At 63.2% G+C, this 17257-nt stretch overlaps 1 protein-coding gene across 1 annotated transcript; it reads left to right on the forward strand.

Annotated features, from left to right (window-relative positions):
- Positions 1–288: 288 nt before the first annotated feature.
- PWP2 (PWP2 small subunit processome component) lies at positions 289–14363 on the forward strand. The gene is made up of 21 exons (XM_082654138.1): positions 289–365; positions 1898–2010; positions 3121–3215; positions 3486–3585; positions 4393–4536; positions 5415–5550; positions 5727–5932; positions 6242–6385; positions 6983–7053; positions 7384–7520; positions 7871–8019; positions 8177–8324; positions 8571–8721; positions 9343–9523; positions 10530–10677; positions 11243–11351; positions 11893–11958; positions 12423–12641; positions 12793–12943; positions 13093–13167; positions 13329–14363. Exons 1-21 carry the CDS (start codon positions 348–350, stop codon positions 13504–13506), a joined length of 2739 nt encoding a protein of 912 aa, XP_082510264.1. The 5' UTR covers positions 289–347; the 3' UTR covers positions 13507–14363.
- Positions 14364–17257: the final 2894 nt, after the last annotated feature.

Here is a 17257-nt window from a genome sequence, read left to right on the forward strand (position 1 = left end):
CGTTGTTTTGGTCCCCACTTCATAATCGAGGCAAACGGATAAGCGTGGGGTTGGACCTTCTCACCCTCCTTGGTGCCTGAATGGCTCGTCAAGGCCCGGCCCAAGCCCGTGAAGATCCAAGCCTGGACTGCGGTGGGCGGTGCGGGCGGGCAGGAACCCACGCCTCCGGGGCGGGGCCGGCGGGCTGGGGCTCCGCCTCGGGGGCGGGCCCGGCGGGCTGGGGCCCAGCCTCCGGCGGCGCAGCTCTTCCGGGCCCCGTGGGGGCCGCTCTCCTGCCCCGGAAGTGCTTACTGCGGGCCGGGAGGCGGGGCGCAGAGGCTGCAAGCAACACACGTGTGGCGGCCGCAATGAAGTTCGCGTACCGGGTGAGTGCGGGCCGGGGGTGGTGCGGGGTCCTTAGCCCGGGGTCCCGGCGGGGTTGCTGCTCGAGACTGCTCCTTCGGGGCCAGGGAGCCGGGCCTGGGCGGGCTGGGTCCGGCAGCACCGGTTGGTCCCTCACCGTGCAGCCTGAGACAGGCCGGGCGAGGGGCCGCAGCGCCCTGGACTGGGACCGAGCGGCGGGCGTGGGCGGGAGGAGCAGGAACGCTGCGGGAGGGTCCGGCTGAGCTCCGGGAGGGCAGCGGAAACCATCCCGGACGGAAGTCCTGGTTCCCGGAGCCCGCAGCGCACGACGTCGGGAGGACGCGGGGACAGAGGGAGGGGGGACAGGCGCCGAGCCCCCTGGAGCGCTTTTGCATCTTCCCCACGTCTCGGGACCCTTGGCACAGCGGGCCACCCGCGGGTTTGGAGCTCTGGGCGTTTGCGCGGCCCCGCCCGCTGCTGCCACTCTCCTGAAGACTGTTCCTCCGCAGGGCCGCCGCCTCCGGCCTTTCCCCCTCCGTCGGGTGCCAGCTCCTTACAGGCTTGGTCTGGCCCTGGCCACAGCGCGGGCCTCCAGCAGCTCCACCCCACACCCACGCTGCCCCCACCCAACCTGGTCTTCCCGCTCGGACTGCTTCCCCACTGTGACCCAAACCTCCTGCTGACCGGCTCCTCTCGGGCCCAATTTCCTCCACGCTCTCCATTCCTTGGGTCATCTCCCCAGTTCCGACACCATTGCCTTCTGTGTGGAATCGCACCAAAGGCTCACCGACTCCCTGCATCTCCTGTGGCTCCCAGGGTCGCGTGACCTTCGAAAAAGGGGATCGATCGTGGTTCACCTCTGCTTAAAACATTGGCTGACCGGACTCTCCTTGTGGCCTCCTTGGGGTTCCCAGGGCCCTGCCTGCCTGCAGCTGCAGATGCTCCTTGTCATCTGGGTTCCAGCTCAGATGGCCCCTCTGAGGGTCCTTCCCTGACCACCCTCTGAAGTTCCTCTCCCTCTCCTGCCTGGACTGCGGGGTTGGCTGTCTGGGCAGCACGGCACCCTTGCAATCACAGCTCTGTCTCCATCGCCCGCCTGCCCGACGTGGAACCTGAGGGCGGTTGATGGTTGAATGAATGAATGGATGGGCTGCAGCAGGTTACCCTGTTCAGGAAGCCTTGAACCCAGGATGCACTTGGGACGCTGTTCCGTTGTCACAGCTGTTCTCTTCCTGCAACGTGGGTCCTGTCCTGTCCTCCACCCGGCAGACACCCTGTCTGGACGCTTCCCCGCGCTCACCATGCCCCTTACCCACCCCAGCGGGAACTCAGGGCCCCTGGGGACTGGGCTCACTTCCTCCTCTCTCTTGCTCAGGGCCTGGCCTTGCAGGTGCCCAGGAAGTGTCCCAGGGGGTGGGAGGTGGCTAGCGGGACCCCAGGAATGATCAGGGAGCCTGCGGGGGTCTGTGCGCCATCTCTTTGGCTGGAGGCCTCGCTTAGCCCTTTCCCGGAGTTGTATTTCCTTTGTGTTAAGACAGCTTTGTTTTCTTTTCAGTTTTCAAATTTGCTGGGGACAGTCTATCGATGTGGAAACTTAAATTTTACGTGTGATGGAAATTCAGTTATCAGTCCCGTGGGAAACAGAGTCACTGTGTTCGACCTAAAAAAGTAAGTTCACTGAAATGACATTAACAGCTGTGATCTTTGTAGTTGGCAGGTAAAAACACAGTGTTTTCCTCCCCTCTCTTTTTAATAGCGCACCTGTTGCTATTAAGCAGGCGACGGAGACAGAGCCCCGATAGGGGGCTATGGGATTTACATAGTGCCGACGGGTCAGCAGTGGGGCTGGCAGTAGGGATCCTGGTTTCTTCCTTCTCGTCTGTCAGCTGAACCCCATGTAATGAGGTTGTTGCTGTTCCCTTCGGGGTAGTAGCTGCGTGTCGCTTGGCTGAAACGTTTGGGAGGGGGTGCCTGGGGCGTGGGAGCCGCCCTGGACTACGGGCCGGCTGGCGTCCTTGCTGGGACCGGCTCTGTGTGCTCAGGTTCACTCTGTCTCCTGCTGAGCAAGTACGTGGCTCCATTTCTGTCTTCTGGGGGGAGGCTGTCACCCCTTTGCAGACATGTGTGGCCTGGGCGAGACCCTCCTGTTGCAGAGGCTGCCTGGGTCTCTGCAGGCCTCCGTTTCCGAGTCTGTAAGATGGGGCCGTAGTCCTTGCTTTCGAGTTGTTTCCTGAAGTGCAGGGCCAGCTGCTGGCGGGGTCATCACCGGCGTGGGTAGTGACAGTGCTATCTAGAGGAATGACCACGTGGGGCACTCTATAATAAAGAACAAAATTAGAATGTAATCCGGCGGTTGTTTACTTTTACTTAGCTCTCCATTTTTCTGTGTTTTTGCATTTCTGCAAAAAGCTTTACCCGCAGGGCATGCTGTCCCTGAGTTTATCCTCCCGTTGGACAGCTGGCTTGTTTCTGGTTTCCTGACTCTATGTTCCCAGGGTCCTCTCAGGATGAGGTCCTGGAAGCAAAATTGACACGTCCGAAACCCACTTTTAAGGTTTTTACATGCTTAGCGAAATTTTCTCCAGGACGTTGTCTTACTTCTCCTCCCTCTCGAGGGGGGGCGGTTGAGGAGTCTGGGGCTCTGGCAGGCCTGGAGGGGCGGGGGAACGGGTGCAGGGGGGCGCTGCTGGTCCGGGCTGGCCCGGCCCCCCGCCCCCGCCTGACGGCACAAGAGCAGCAGCTCAGCTCTGGTTTTTTCTCTGGTTTCTTGTTTCCCAGCAACAAGTCCGACACTCTGCCCCTGGCCACTCGGTACAACATCAAGTGTGTGGGGCTCTCCCCGGACGGCCGCCTTGCCATCATTGTCGATGAAGGTAACCGCCCTTGGCCAACAGGTGGCGACGGCATGGGGTGGTGGCTGCGGGCCGGGTGTCCAGCTGACCCGAGGCCGACACTAAGACCCCTGGGGGTCCAGGCCCGCATGGTCCCCTCGGCTGCTTCCGTGTCTGGGGCCCCGGTGGGCCTCGGGCGGGCATGCGGGGTGTCCTCCCTGGCCGTGTGCCGCCGGCACCGCGGGGCGGGGCCTCCAGACCTGATGCCTGCATGTGACGTGCGGGGCCTCCCTCTGCTCTCCCTTCCCGCAGGGGGCAACGCGCTGCTCGCCAGCCTGGTCTGCAGGGCCGTGCTGCACCACTTCCACTTCAAGGGCGCTGTGCACAGCGTCTCCTTCTCCCCCGATGGCAGGTACGCACCTGCGGGCGGGGCGGGAGCTGTCGAGCTGCAGGCTCCCTCGCGCCTGGTGGGCTCGGACATCACTGCGGCGGCCACAGACAGTCCCTGAGCCCGTGCCCCTCTGGGTCCCCCTCTGGATCCGGGCTGCACAGGCCCCTCCTCTCCTCCCCCGGGGCTGGTGCTCACACCTCGAGTGGCAGGTTCTGTAGGTTCTCGTCCAGAACCGTCTCCAGGGAAGCTGTGCCCCCAGACACCGGGTCATGGAGGAGCCCTGGCGCTGAGCGGCACTAACCCGCGGCCTTGACCCCGCTGGGAGGAGCACGTGGGGAGTCCCGGGCCTGCCCTGGGCTCCAGGGCTGTGGGCAGGGGGACTGTTCCCGGCTGCTGAGGCCCAGGCTGGCCGGCTGTGCCGTGGAGGGGGCGGCTACCCCACGTACACCCTCAGCGACCCCGGAGAAGGTGTCCTGGGCAGGGGCCGCGCCCGGGTCCTGTCACAGGGCCTGTCTGTGTCTTGCGTTCGGTTCCACCCGGGGCTGTCTGAGCTTGGTCTGGCCTTGGTGACCCCCCCCTGGGCCGGCGGGAGAACCTGAGGGGCCTCTGCTCCGGGACAGAGGTGTGGCAGGGCCCGGGGTCTGTCCACTGCTTCCTTGACTCTGTCCGCCCGGAGAAGCGGGGACTCGGGGCCCGCGAGAGGCAGGGTTAGGGCTTGCCGCCTGTAGGGCTGGCCTCGGAGCAGGAGAGCGGCCCTGTCTGGAGCTCTGGGCTGGGCTCGGGGCCCTCACTGGCGTTGGATGTTGACGCCACCCGCTTCTGCGGCAGGAAATTTGTCGTCACCAAAGGCAACCTTGCTCAGATGTACCACGCCCCTGGGAGGAAGCGGGAATTCAACGCGTTTGTTCTGGACAAAACCTACTTCGGGCCGTACGACGAGACCACGTGCATTGACTGGACAGACGACTCCCGGTGAGGCCTGGTCGGGGTGGGGCTGGGCATAGGAGGGGCCCGAGGGGAACATGTAAACAGCACCTTGTTGGGGAACTCGGGGTGACTTGTCGCATCCCCGTCTTGTTTTCAAATGGTCTCTCACGAGCCTCGCGTGGCACGGGGCACAGGCCTGGCTCCTGGGTCTGAGGTCTGTCTGGCCCTTGTCACCGGAAACCAGAGCAGAGCGCGGCCCTGGATGAGGACCGCGATAAGCCAGCATGCGCTGGCCCAGCTTTCGGGGCAGCTGTGGGCAGGAGGAGAGCTGGCGGGCATCGCCCAGCCTGGCTGCCGGGCCAGACTGGCCCAGCTGTCCCTGAGAGGGGCTGGCTGTGTCTCCGCTGCCCTGGGTTCTGGGCGCCGGGAGTGGGAGGGGAGGCTGGTGGTGGCTGCCACTTCATACACCAGGAGGGCTGTTCTCACGTGGTTGGCCATGGTGCGGGGCACGCAGCCCCCAGGCGCGCAGGGCATCCGCAGGAGACGCGGGTGGGCTCCTCGGGGGTGGGTCTGCGGGGAGGACTGAGCGCCCCATAGCCAAGCCTTCCTGCCCTTCCGCGGGTCCTGGGATCGAGGGCGGGTCAGGGAGGCATGAGGAACAGGGTCCCCAGGCAGCCCCCCACGGGCTCAGTGGTCGGTTCTCAGGCTCCCCTGGGCTGCCCCGCGCCGGGAGACTGCTTTGTTCGGAGGGACAGTGACACACGTGCAGTGAGGCTCCTGGTCCCGGGAGAAGCACAGGTGGACGCAGCAGACCAGAGCTGTCCCCGCCTGGAGCCTTGGGCGTCTCCCCTGTGCCCGGCGACCCCACGGGGAGGCTGACACCTGCAAGCCCGAGGCTGAGCTGCGACTCCCCTGTCCCCCAGGTGCTTTGCGGTCGGGAGCAAAGACATGTCCACGTGGGTGTTTGGGGCCGAGCGGTGGGACAACCTCATCTACTATGCGCTGGGGGGACACAAGGACGCCATCGTGGGCTGCTTCTTCGAGTCCAGCAGCCTGGACGTACGTCCCCGGTCACAGCCTCGAGTGGGCGCTGGGCCCTCCCCTGAGGCTGCTCCCGGTTCCCTGGGGAGGCTGGGGCCGCGATAGCCGGGGCAGGCTTGGGAGGTGTCTGTGCGGCCTGGGCCGCCGTGGGCTGGGGGTCAGGGTGACCCAGGGTCTCGCGTCTCCCTCCGCAGCTGTACACACTCAGCCAGGATGGCGCCCTGTGCGTGTGGCAGTGTGACACCCCCCCTGAGGGCCTGAGGCTGAAAGCCCCCGCGGGCTGGAAGGCGGACCTGCTGCAGAGGGAGGACGGGGCGGAGAGGGAGACCACCGTCCACGGGAAGGCCGCGCCGACTGCCGAGGAACAGCAGGGGAAAGTGAAGTACTCGCGGGCGGCCAAGTAGGTCTCCCCCTGCACGGGGTGGGCCTTGTGCCCTCTGGGGCCGCGTTGTGATTCCTGCCCCAGGGCCCCAGGCGGGGGTGGGTGGGTGAGGAGTCGGGGGTACCTGGGGAAGTGCGGTCCCAGGCAGAGCAAGGGTCAGGAGCTGGGAGCGCAGAGCTGCGAGTGTGAGGACGTAGGAGGTCATCCTCAGGACGAGGGCATTGCCGTCAGGCTGCCCTCTGCACGCCCTGAGGGTCGGGGTGGGGCTGTGAGACCAGCCGGGCTCTCTGGTCCTCTTCCCACAGTTCTCGTGTCCCTGCCTGCTAGGTACTTCTTCAATAAAGAAGGAGATTTCAACCATCTGACAGCTGCAGCATATCACAAGAAGGTCCACCTCTTGGTCACTGGTTTTGCTTCCGGAATCTTCCACCTTCACGAGCTCCCCGAGTTCAACCTCATCCACTCCCTGAGGTCTGCGATTCTGCTCTGTGTGGTCACGTGTGTGCATGTGTGTGTGTGTGTGTGTGTGTGTGTGCACGCACTCTCAGTCCACCGGCAGGCAGTGGGGGAAGGTGGAAGCCGTGCTGTGCCCGTCTGGATCGAGGGCCGTGGAGTGGCTGCCAGCCACACGGGTGGCTTCCCAGGACACCTGCGCCTTCCTCTCTCGTGGATTAGAGAGATTGGGGGTGCTGCTGCCCTGCCCCCATCTCAGACGTGCAGTCCCCTCGGCCCCATCCACCCCCCAGAGGGAGCTTTGGTTCCATGTGTAGATCACATTGTGTTTATTTCCTGTTCTCATTTTTCTTCTCCTGCATCTTTGGAACGTTGAGAAAACTAAAAGCACTGGTTTCCCAAAGTCACGCAGCTTCGAGCTTTTGAACGTGGGGCGAGAAAACTCTGGGTTTTCTGATGCGCTCAGTGAAGTGAATCGTCTGTGTCTAGTAAACGGGTGGGGAGGAAGTGGGTGCTGCTAGCGGGGAGGCCTGGCCCTGTCCTCACTCGCACGGCCACCCCGGGGAAGGGGTGGGGACCCTTGCTGTGCTGACCGAGCCCCGCGTTTCTCCGCAGTGTCTCGGATCAGAGGGTCTCGTCCATCGCCATCAACGGCTCTGGGGACTGGATTGCCTTCGGGTGCTCAGGTTGGTACCAGGGTTTGTGAGGATAGGAGCGGGACTCTTCCTCCGGGAAGCCTGCCGGCCATCCCGCCTCCCCCCAAGGCGCCGCGCCAGGCCAGCAGCCAGGTGGCTCCCTACGGAGGAGCAGCCGCTGAAGCTTCCTGCACAAGGGCTCCTCTGAGCCCTGAGTCCCATTGCCGCCTGGATTCTGGCCTCCCTCGGCAGCGCCTGGCCTGTCGCCTGGGCCTCTGGCGTCTCCGTGCTGGGGCCCCTCGTTGACGCGGAGGCTGGCGGCACCTGCCTCAGGCCGAGACGGGCGAGCGGTGTCACGAGCGGTCCCCGTGTGCCCCGCAGGCCTGGGCCAGCTGCTGGTGTGGGAGTGGCAGAGCGAGTCCTACGTGCTCAAGCAGCAGGGCCACTTCAACAGCATGGTGTCCCTGGCCTACTCCCCCGACGGGCAGTACATTGTGACCGGCGGGGACGACAGCAAGGTGGGCCGCGGGGGTGGCGAGGGCGAGCCCGCGGGGTCCTGTCCCCGTTCTGCTGGGCTGGCTGAGGCGGGGTGCAGCCCGTGGCCAGGCCCTGACGTGGGGTTCAGCCTGGAGCTCCAGAGCCCACCCCGCCTCATCTGGCTTCCTGAGAAGCCGTTTGCAGACTTGCCCGGTCTGAGTGGAGAGGCTTGGGGTGTCCCTTTTTGGCTCTGTTTTCTGGGCACGTCTAAGGGGTCCGTGGTGCCAGCGGCCGCTCTCAGATGCGGGAGGCTGCCCGCTGCAGCGCCCCAGTCCTCGCTCGCAGGGGCACCCCCGTGGGGTGTCCTGAGCCATGGCGCTACCCGCCACAGGTCAAGGTGTGGAACGCCCTCAGCGGCTTCTGCGTCATCACTTTCACGGAGCACTCGAGTGGGGTCACCGGCGTGACCTTCACCTCCACTGGCTACGTCATTGTGACCTCTTCCATGGACGGGACCGTGCGCGCCTTTGACCTTCACAGGTGACCTTCCCGCGGGGAGGCCTGCCCTGCAGCCTCTCCCCATGTGCTGGGCTGTGAGGGCAAGGCTGAGGGCTCTGGGCTCGTCGGTCAGACACAGGGTGAGGCCCGCGAGAGCTCGTGGCCCCGGGGCCGCCCCGACCGGGCTCTCCTCCCGCAGGTACCGCAACTTCCGCACCTTCGCGTCCCCGCGCCCCACCCAGTTCTCCTGTGTGGCCGTGAGCTCAAGCGGGGACATCGTCTCTGCTGGGGCCCAGGACTCTTTTGAGATCCTCATCTGGTCCATGCAGACGGGCAGGCTCCTCGACGTAAGGGCCGCGAGTCCAGGAGCTGTGCTCTTGGCCGGGGGCTGGGGTGTGGGGAGGGGGCCTGGCTGACTTGAGGAGTGGGGGACAGAGTCACATTCCGGGCACGGGCAGCACCGTTTGCACGCGTTTTCCTGGGCGGGCTCCCCTTCCTGGCCCACACCGCAGCCCAGCGGCCACGGCCTCTGCACCCCGGGGCGGCCCGCTGGGCGTCTCTCGTCCTCAGAGCTCTTTTCTGAATGGCCATAGGTTTTGTCCGGCCACGAGGGGCCCATCAGTGGTCTGTGTTTTAACCCAATGAAGTCAGTCTTGGCCAGCGCCTCCTGGGACAGGACGGTGCGTCTGTGGGACATGGCGGACAGCTGGAGGACCACAGAGACGCTGGCCCTCACATCCGACGGTAAGCGGCTGCCAGGCACCGGGGGGAAGGCCCGGTCTCGGGCACGTGGTTGGAATAACCCAGGGCTCCGAGCGCCGTGGGCTGTTAGGGTTGGTCACTTGGCATCGGGCTCCCCCAGGGGAGCAAGCTGGGGGCCCTGCTGTAGCAGCTTCCTGGGCCTGAGGCCCTGTCCTGGAGTCCCACCGCCTGCGCTTGGGGGCAAAGCGTCCTGGCGCGCAGCCGGCCGGGCTGCAGAGCTGATGGGTCACAGCGAAGGCTGCGCTGCCCGTGTCTGGCCCTCACGGAACCCGGTCGTTGGCCCCGCGGCTTGTGGTCTCTGGTGGTCTCTGCTTCCTGCCACCCGAGCTGGCTCTGATTCAGGCTTTTAGCCACTGGCCCCCTGCGTCTTCCGGGGGCCTCTGTACCACCCCCGCCTCCAGCTAGTCCGTCTCTGGCCCGCCCGTGACCTCCATGTGACGCCTCCCGCCCAGAGCCCTCCACTGGGCCGCCCCGGCTCGGTTATGCCTTGTGCGCGTCCTGTGGCCCCCAGGCCCTCAGGGTGCCGGGACGAGGGCAGCTCAGTGTGGCCCATCGGCCGGAGCCCAGGGTCTTCCTCGGCCCTAATTCCGCGCCTCTTCTCAGCTCTGGCCGTGACCTTTCGCCCTGACGGTGCCGAGCTGGCTGTGGCCACGCTGAACTCGCAGATCACCTTTTGGGATCCTGAAAACGCGGTGCAGACGGGCTCCATCGAGGGCAGGCACGACCTCAAGACGGGCAGGAAGGAGCTGGACAAGATCACTGCCAAGCACGCAGCCAAGGGGAAGTGAGTGCTCGGTGGGGCCGTCCTGGAGCCCAGGGCTCCGCAGCGGGGCCCCCCAGAGGGAGCAGGGTGTTGGCGGGGTCCGTGTGGAGGAACAGGCTTCTGCATCCTCCCACCCCGAGGACCAGAACCTGTGGCCCGTTTTCAGTTGTCTCAGGTGCATCCCTGCCAGTGTCATTGCCAGGCCCCCTAGTGACTCTGTTTCACTTTTTGAGGACGCCCCCACCCCGACTGTTTGCAAGGAGCTTGCACAGTTTACATCCCCTCAGGGCAGGGGCTTCCGCTGGGCCCACATCATTGGCAATGCTCCTTCCTGCCTGTTCTTAAGAATCCCCGCTGTTCTGGCAGGTGTGAGCGGGTGCCTCCTAGTTCTGGTTTGCATCTCCCTGAGCAGTGATGATCTTGGCATCTTTTCACGTGCCGATGGACCATTTGTGTGTGGGCTCTGAGCCTCTGCCTGTTCTCATGGGCCGTCTGTGTCGCTGAGTTGTAAGAGCTCTTTGTGTACCTGAGACTCGAGACCCCTATCAGATGCACACTTCGCAAGTATCTTCTTCCTCCCGTGGCTCGTCTCCACTTTCTCGAAGGTGTTGTTTGAAGCACGTTTTTAATTGTGACAAAGGCCCACTCATATATTTTTTCCTGTGTCACTTGTGCTCTCGGTGTTGTATCTAAGAATCTTCTGCCTGACCCAAGGTCACCGTCTCAGGTCCTGTGAGCCAGCAGGGCAGTGAGCGCCAGGTTTCTGGTTCTGCGGGCCTGAGTAGACGCCCCTGTGAGCGCCGCCATGAGCGGGGCAGGCGGGCCCCTCCCCGCGGCCCTTCTGGGAGCCGCCCTGCCTCTCGGAAGCTGCAGCGTTGCCCCTCCTCCAGGGCCGTGCTGCCCAGAAGGAGCCTGGTGACTGGGCCATGGTTCTGACCCTGCGGGGTTTAGGCCAGAGCCCTGGAGGATGCTGGGGAGGGTGCTGTTTGGCCCTCTGGGCGGCAGCTGAGGCCGCGTCCCTCTGCAGGGCCTTCACCACCCTGTGCTACTCTGCGGACGGCCAGAGCGTCCTGGCGGGAGGGATGTCCAAGTTTGTGTGCATCTATCACGTCAAGGAGCAGATTCTCAGGAAGAAGTTCGAGATCTCCTGCAACCTCTCTCTGGACGCCATGGAGGTGAGCGAGCGCCGCAAGGCCGCAGAGCAGGGCCCGGGGGCTGCACGGGACCCCTGTGTGGTCCCTGCTGCGAACGCCCCGGGCTGCCCGGCCTCGCCCGTGGCCCTGCTCACGCCCCGGCTCACGGGGACCTGGGGACAGGTGTGCCTGCCGGGGTTCACCTGCTCTGGCTCCCCTGCCGGGCGAGGGGCTTCTGCGTGCGGCTGTAAGCCCGCCCCCTCCTGGGTGTTCCGGGGTGGGCTGTCCTCGTCATGTCCAAGGGGACGTGCAGCAGGACGGGCTGTGGCAGGTGGCAGCAGACGGCACCCCACGTGCGGCTCCCTCGCAGGTTCACGCGCGCCCTTCGTTCGGCTGTCGGGTTAGAGAATCCGCCCACCACGGGGCTGGCTGCGGGAGCCCAGGGGAGGCGCCGCCCTGTCCTGTCTCGGGCTCCCTGTGCCCCGTGGGGTTCCAGGCAGGGCTGGCCGCCCCCTCGCCTGTGTTGGTGGCACAGGAGGGAGCTGGGGCAGACGAGCACACCCTCCCTGCACCTCCCGCAGTGAGATGTCCGGGTTTCGCCCTTTAGGAATTTTTGAACCGAAGGAAAATGACAGAGTTTGGCAACCTGGCGCTCATCGACCAAGATGCCATGGAGGAGGGCGGGGTCCTGATACCGTTGCCGGGCGTAAAGAAGGGTGAGCAGAGGGTCCTACTGTGTCCCCCTGGCCAGGGCACGGCAGGCCGCCCTGCTCACCGCCTGCTTTTCCTGGGGGATAGCAGGCGGTGTTGCTCTCGTCGGGGCTGCAGCGATTGACGTCCAGGAACTCTGGCGCTGGTGGCCAGGGCGCAGGGTCCCCCCTGCAAGTGGCTGGGCATCTGGCCGGTGCCCAGCCCTGTGCCTTGCGCCTGTCCCCATGTGGACTTCAGGGCAAGCCCAGTGTCGGGCTGGCAGCCTCCCCGGCCTGAGGGCCTTGAGGGGCTGGAACCACCTACCTCACAGCCTTGGCTGGGCAGGGCTTTTCTCCGGAACGGACAAGCCGGCTGCTGGCTAGGCCGGAGCCCAGAGAGCGCCCGCCCTGACGGCTCGTCCGGGGAGGCCTGTAGCGCCCGTGAAGCAGCACCTGAGGCCCCGACACGGGGCTGCTGCCTCTGCTGGCTCTGCAGGGCGGGCCTCCCTTCGTGGGGCGAGTGGTGAGGGATGTGCTGCCCTGTGACCGGCGGTGCCTCTGTTCCCAGGTGACATGAGCTCTCGGCACTTCAAACCTGAGATCAGGGTGACTTCGCTCCGCTTCTCTCCCACCGGTGCGCCCCGGGTGTCAGGTCATTGATGTGGGAGGGGTGGGCTTGGTCCCTTCCGGGCCTGCGGTGTGCGCGGTGGGCCTGGCAGCCCCCTCCTGGGGCGAGGGCAGCACAGAGCCTCTGGCTGGCTCTGGGCACCGTCGACCCCCGGGGGGTAAGACGTGGCCATCTTTGTCCCCGCTGGCGGACGGCCGTGGGAGCTGTGGGGAGGTGGGTGCCTGCCCTGAGCGCCTGCCCGTGTGCCTGCGGGGCCGACCCAGGAGTGTCCGGTGGGGGGGGAGCAGGACGGGGCTGCAGCGGCTGATCCTCACGGGGCGCTCCTTCCCCAGGGGCCAGCGTCCCCCAGGCTTCCTCCCCCTTGTTGTACTCAGGACCCCGGGGACGTACTCAATACCTGTTCTTCAAAAAATGGGGAAAAGCGAAATAAACGTTCAGGAAGCCTCTGTTAAGTCTGCTTGATTTCCCAGGGCGCTGCTGGGCGGCCACCACCACCGAGGGGCTCCTCATCTACTCCCTGGACGCCCGGATGCTCTTCGACCCGTTCGAGCTGGACACCAGCGTCACGCCTGTGCAGATCCGGGCGGCGCTGTGCCAGCGGGACTTCACCAGGGCCATCCTCATGGCCTTCCGGCTCAACGAGAGGAAGCTGCTGCAGGAGGCCCTGGAGTCGGTGCCCTGGGACGAGAGTGAGCCCGGGCCAGGGCTGGGGGGCCCGCGGGGCCGAGGGGGCCCTGCGGCCACACGCGGCGGCCAGGTGTCTGCACGTGCAGAGCTGTGGGCGCGTCTCTCCGGACAGGTTCTTTGCGGGCTGAGTGGGACTTCCTCCTTCTCTTCCAGTTGAGGTCATCAGCTCCTCCCTGCCTGACTTGTACGTGGAGAAGGCGCTGGAATTCTTAGCTTCATCCTTCGAAGAGTCTCGCCATCTCGAATTCTACCTCATATGGACTCAGAAGCTGCTTATGGCCCACGGACAGAAGCTCAAGTGCAGGTACGGCCCGCCGCTCCCTTGGCCACCCGTCGCTGGGTCAGCTGTCTGTGTGGGTGCACAGGCCGGGGAGGCTCTACGAGCGTACAGCGTGGAGCAGGTCCGGGTGGCCTCGTGGTGGCCGCCCACGCTGAGGGACGTGTCCTTTGCAGAGTGGGGACACTGCTGCCGGCAGTTCAGTTCCTTCAGAAGAGCATCCAGCGCCACTGGGACGACGTCTCCAAACTGTACGTGTCTCGGGAGTGGCTGATGGGCAGGGTGGGGCGTCCACTGTCACCAGCAGGTTCCGGTTGGTTCCACGCCAGGGCCGCTCTCTGTGTTGTCTGATTTGGGGACAGAAGGCCCCAGCGTCGGTCTGACTAATGTGAGTCCCGTGTGCCCTCGGCAGCTGTGACTGGAACCGCTACAACCTACAGTACGCGCTGGCCGTCTCTGAGCAGCGGGGCCTGAAGCGGCCCTCTGCACCGCCGGGCAGCGAGCAGGAAGCAGATGCACCCGAGGGCGACGACGACAGCCTGCACCTGCTCAGGAGAGGACCTGGGGATGGAGACGGGCCGCTGGCCTAGAGCTGGCCGCCTGCAGCCCTGCTGGCTTCGGCTGGGACGTTGGGCGAGGTGGGACCTCCACCGCGGGGGGCAGCGGGGACGCAAGGGCACTGCTGCCAGGACTCGCTCTTCTGCAGGAACCAAACGCGGCCACGGGGTCAGTGCGTGAGCTGACGGGTCCCTGGCAGGCGCGGGCTTGGCACCCAGGGCCCAGGAGCGTCTGCCGTCGAAAGCACCTTGCGGAGAGGTGAATGGGCTCACGTGTATAGACTCAAACTTTGTATGAGTTTTTATGTTTTTAATATAAAGCTTTGATAACGTGTATCTCTACAACGTAGGTATTAAGTCTGACCTCTGAATTTGAAATGTTTGTAATGTATCCTGGTGTGATTGTCGTGCTGGGGGATCAGGGCCACCTGCCTGCTGGCACCTCTGTGCCGGGGAACAGGTGAGCAGGGCAGGTGGTTCGCCCTCACGGCCCAGCCTAGGCTGCCAGCCCCATCGTCCCCGCACAGGGTCTGGCAGGGAACATCTGCTTGACTCTGACCTTGGAGAGGGGCCTGGGGCTGGGGCTGGGCCTGGGCAGGCTTTCCAGGGAGACCCATCAAACCTGCTGGCCAGCTCTGAGAGGAAGACTCCACCCTGCGATGCCCCTCGGGAAGGGTCACTGTGAGGGCAGCCTAGGCCACAGCCAGGCCCCTGGTCCCTTGGTAGCTACAGCTTCCAGGGTCAGGACACAGGGCCCAGCCTGCAGGTCACCAGAGGTGCGGCCACGAGTCACTGGACCATTATTAGTATGGATGGCGGGCAGGTTCTTGCTAGTCTGGTGGGGCTGTGTGCTCTTCTATCTGCTTATGAAACTCATGTGCTATCTTGGGATGGAGTCATTTCCTTTGTAAACATAATGACGTCTATCAGAGCCTCTACTCTTCTTGGGTATCAAGGTAGAAAATAAATACATTGATAGTCGTGTATTTTCAGATGCAAATAACTCATCTGTAAACTATCCCCGTGGTCCTGAAAGGAACTGGGATGGACCCTGTTCTTCTCCTCCTCCCATCTTCCTGCCAGGGGTTGTCACACACCGAGCTTGGGACCCAAACACTCTGACTCACCTCTCAAAAGCCACTGCAGCAGGGGGTGAAAGGCAGTGTTGGGTCTGTCATCCTAACCCCCAGCTGGGGAAAGATACACTCAGCCCTGCCAGCCCTCTCCCAGGCTCCCCCACTAATGGTTAAAGGAGGACTACATAATATAACCTTGACCTTCCTCTAGACGCTACCCTAATACCCACTCCTGAAGCAAAGTTCTCGTGTAATTTGACCTCCCCTTGCACCCTCTACAGTTCACTTAACGATGTACTTAAATGCCTCCCTACAGAGCTCGGACCACCGTTCATCCACAAGCCAGGACACCCTAGCAAGTGGGAGCCACTGAAAACTATAACCTTCCAACTTGTAACTATTCTGTGGAGGAGTCCCAAATGAGTCAGCAGAGGAACTGACCCAAACCAAAGATGGTCTAGCCTTCCAAGGATACTCCCAACTTGCCTGGAGGGCCTTAGAACACATTGGCTACCAAGAGCCCATCAAATGGCAAAAATGGGTTCAAGCACACCAAAGTAAGAGTTGGTGTAATAGGCCCCCAACGAAGAGGCCTGCAGCCCACCAGACCCTGCGAGCTGGCCCCCTCTCGCGTCACTCACGTGCCACTAACGCACCTTCGGCCCCAGCCCGTTGGCCTCTGCGGAAACACACGTGGATGACGATGTGGACGCCAGGAGGATGTGTTCCTCCGTGGGGCCCAGAGAGCCACAACCTAAAGGAAGTGTCCCCAGCAAAGCCCAGTGGGGTCCCGGGAAAAATGAGATGGAATCCAGGGGATACGGTCCAACCTCTTCTGTATTTATCCTAGTTTTACTCGCCTGCAGGGGCCGTGTGCAGAGGCTTCCCACCTAGCATGTCGGATTAGCGTTCCCAGTGCAGAGCGGCTCTGCGTGACAGCCAGACTGGGTGAGCCGTGTGCAGAAGTGCTGCACCCGCCTGCCCTCCCTCTGCCAGAACCCTATAAAGCAGCACCCCCCCGGGCCTTCCAGGGGAGACCCCGTGCTGTAGAGCAAGCACCCATCTCTCCATTCTTCGGTCAAAGGACAAAGCTTTCCTTTGCTTCTCAACTGAACTTGGTCTCTGTCTCCTGGCGCGAGCGACACTGGGCAGAAGGACACTTACTGGTGCCCGACTCAAGAGGGTCGGTAACGTGTCCACCCCAGGAGAGCAGACAAAAGGAAGGCGGCCTCAGACTTGATAATCACGGGCACAGGCTTAGCACCAGGATGAGCAGCCCCACGGGGAAGGGGGTACCTATCACGAGGCCACCCTCCAAAATCTACCTGCCTCAGTGGAGGAACTGGCCAAAACGCCAGCCTCTAGTTAGACTGACCAAAGATCATGGTGAGTTCCATAGCCACTGTAGCAACGGATAACAGAACAGCCTTCGGTTACCCCCTGGCACAACAAGGCGGTGCCTGTGTGGCTGCAACACCTGCTGGTGCATGTGGACAAATACCACATACCACCCAGTGTAAAGGAAATAACACCAACAGGCCAGCTGGTGACACAGCATTGGTAATGGCGCCCCGGAGGCATGGGGTTCTATACAGGGCTTTCTCCTCGGTAAGTCGGCCGTTTACTCCATCCACTGACACTTCCTTTAGTCACAGCGCTACTGATTCTTCTGTTGGGCCTATAGTTCTTAACTTTCATGTCAAGTTTGTCTCTCAAAGACTGCAGGCCACCAGATTATTCCTCTGTCGTGTCAACCCTGAATTGGGGGCATACCAACACCTCCAACAGTCCAGTTTGAATACCCTAGAATGTGTACAGCTAGACGTCAAGCTGTTTCATTCCTCAAGCCCCTGCTGGGCCTTCGCCCTTAGCAGAAAGCGGCTAGAGCGGTAGTCACCCCTCATCCCTCAAGACTGAGCAATGATCCAAAGACAGGCATGGACTGAAATCACCACCTGTGAGTTACAAGGCTACAAGTATCTACAAGGTAGAAACAAAATGACATAGAGAACACCAAGCTCCTGCAGAGGACCAGGGAAACAAACTTGCTGACAGCCCCGCCGACCGAGCGTTGCGCAGGCACACTGAAGGGCTAGAACGAGGAGGGACTACAATAGTGACCTTTAGACGTCACGGGCCAAAACCCCACTGCATGTTACACCCCGCACCGCCAATTTGCACCTGCGACCGGTCAGAGGCGTAACTAGCAGCCCCAGCGCCTGCGCAGGAAAGCTCTTGATACTTACACTGAAACTTACACTAACTTTCCACCAATCATATCCGAGCCCCCCTCCCCTTCTTGCTCCCTACTTCCTGATAAATATCCCCTCAGCGGCCCCCGGGGACACAAATCTGAGCTTCGCACCGCACCTCTACGCCCGTTCTTGCGTGGCCCTCCTGTGATAAACCTCTTTCTCTGCAAAGACCTGGCCTCATATCTGGCCTTCCCTCTGCACAACCAGATGGGTTACAAAAGGACCCACGTCAACAGAAAGGCGAAGAGCAGGAGGGGAGGGGCGCCGGGCCGCTGCAGCGGGAGGGCCTCACTCCGGCCTGGACTCAGCGGCCGGGAAAGGGGGGCGCAGATGAGAACTGGACACTTGGGCACCGGCCACTCGGTGTCGCGGAGTCACGTTGAGGCCTCATGACGACACAAGTTAACTCCAGAGACCGTATCTCAGCACAGCGCTTCTCGGCAACCGCGACCC

The sequence above is a fragment of the Grampus griseus genome, assembly GCF_964374135.1.
Source record: "Grampus griseus genome assembly, chromosome: 5".
NCBI classification, from domain to species: domain Eukaryota; kingdom Metazoa; phylum Chordata; class Mammalia; order Artiodactyla; family Delphinidae; genus Grampus; species Grampus griseus.

Bases quoted from the DNA above. Each gene is read 5' to 3' on its own strand.
- PWP2 (XM_082654138.1), top strand. The intron at 5,933-6,241 runs GTAGGTCTCCCC...CCTGCCTGCTAG, and splicing joins AAGTACTCGCGGGCGGCCAA to GTACTTCTTCAATAAAGAAG. The intron at 8,020-8,176 runs GTGACCTTCCCG...CTCCTCCCGCAG, and splicing joins CGCGCCTTTGACCTTCACAG to GTACCGCAACTTCCGCACCT.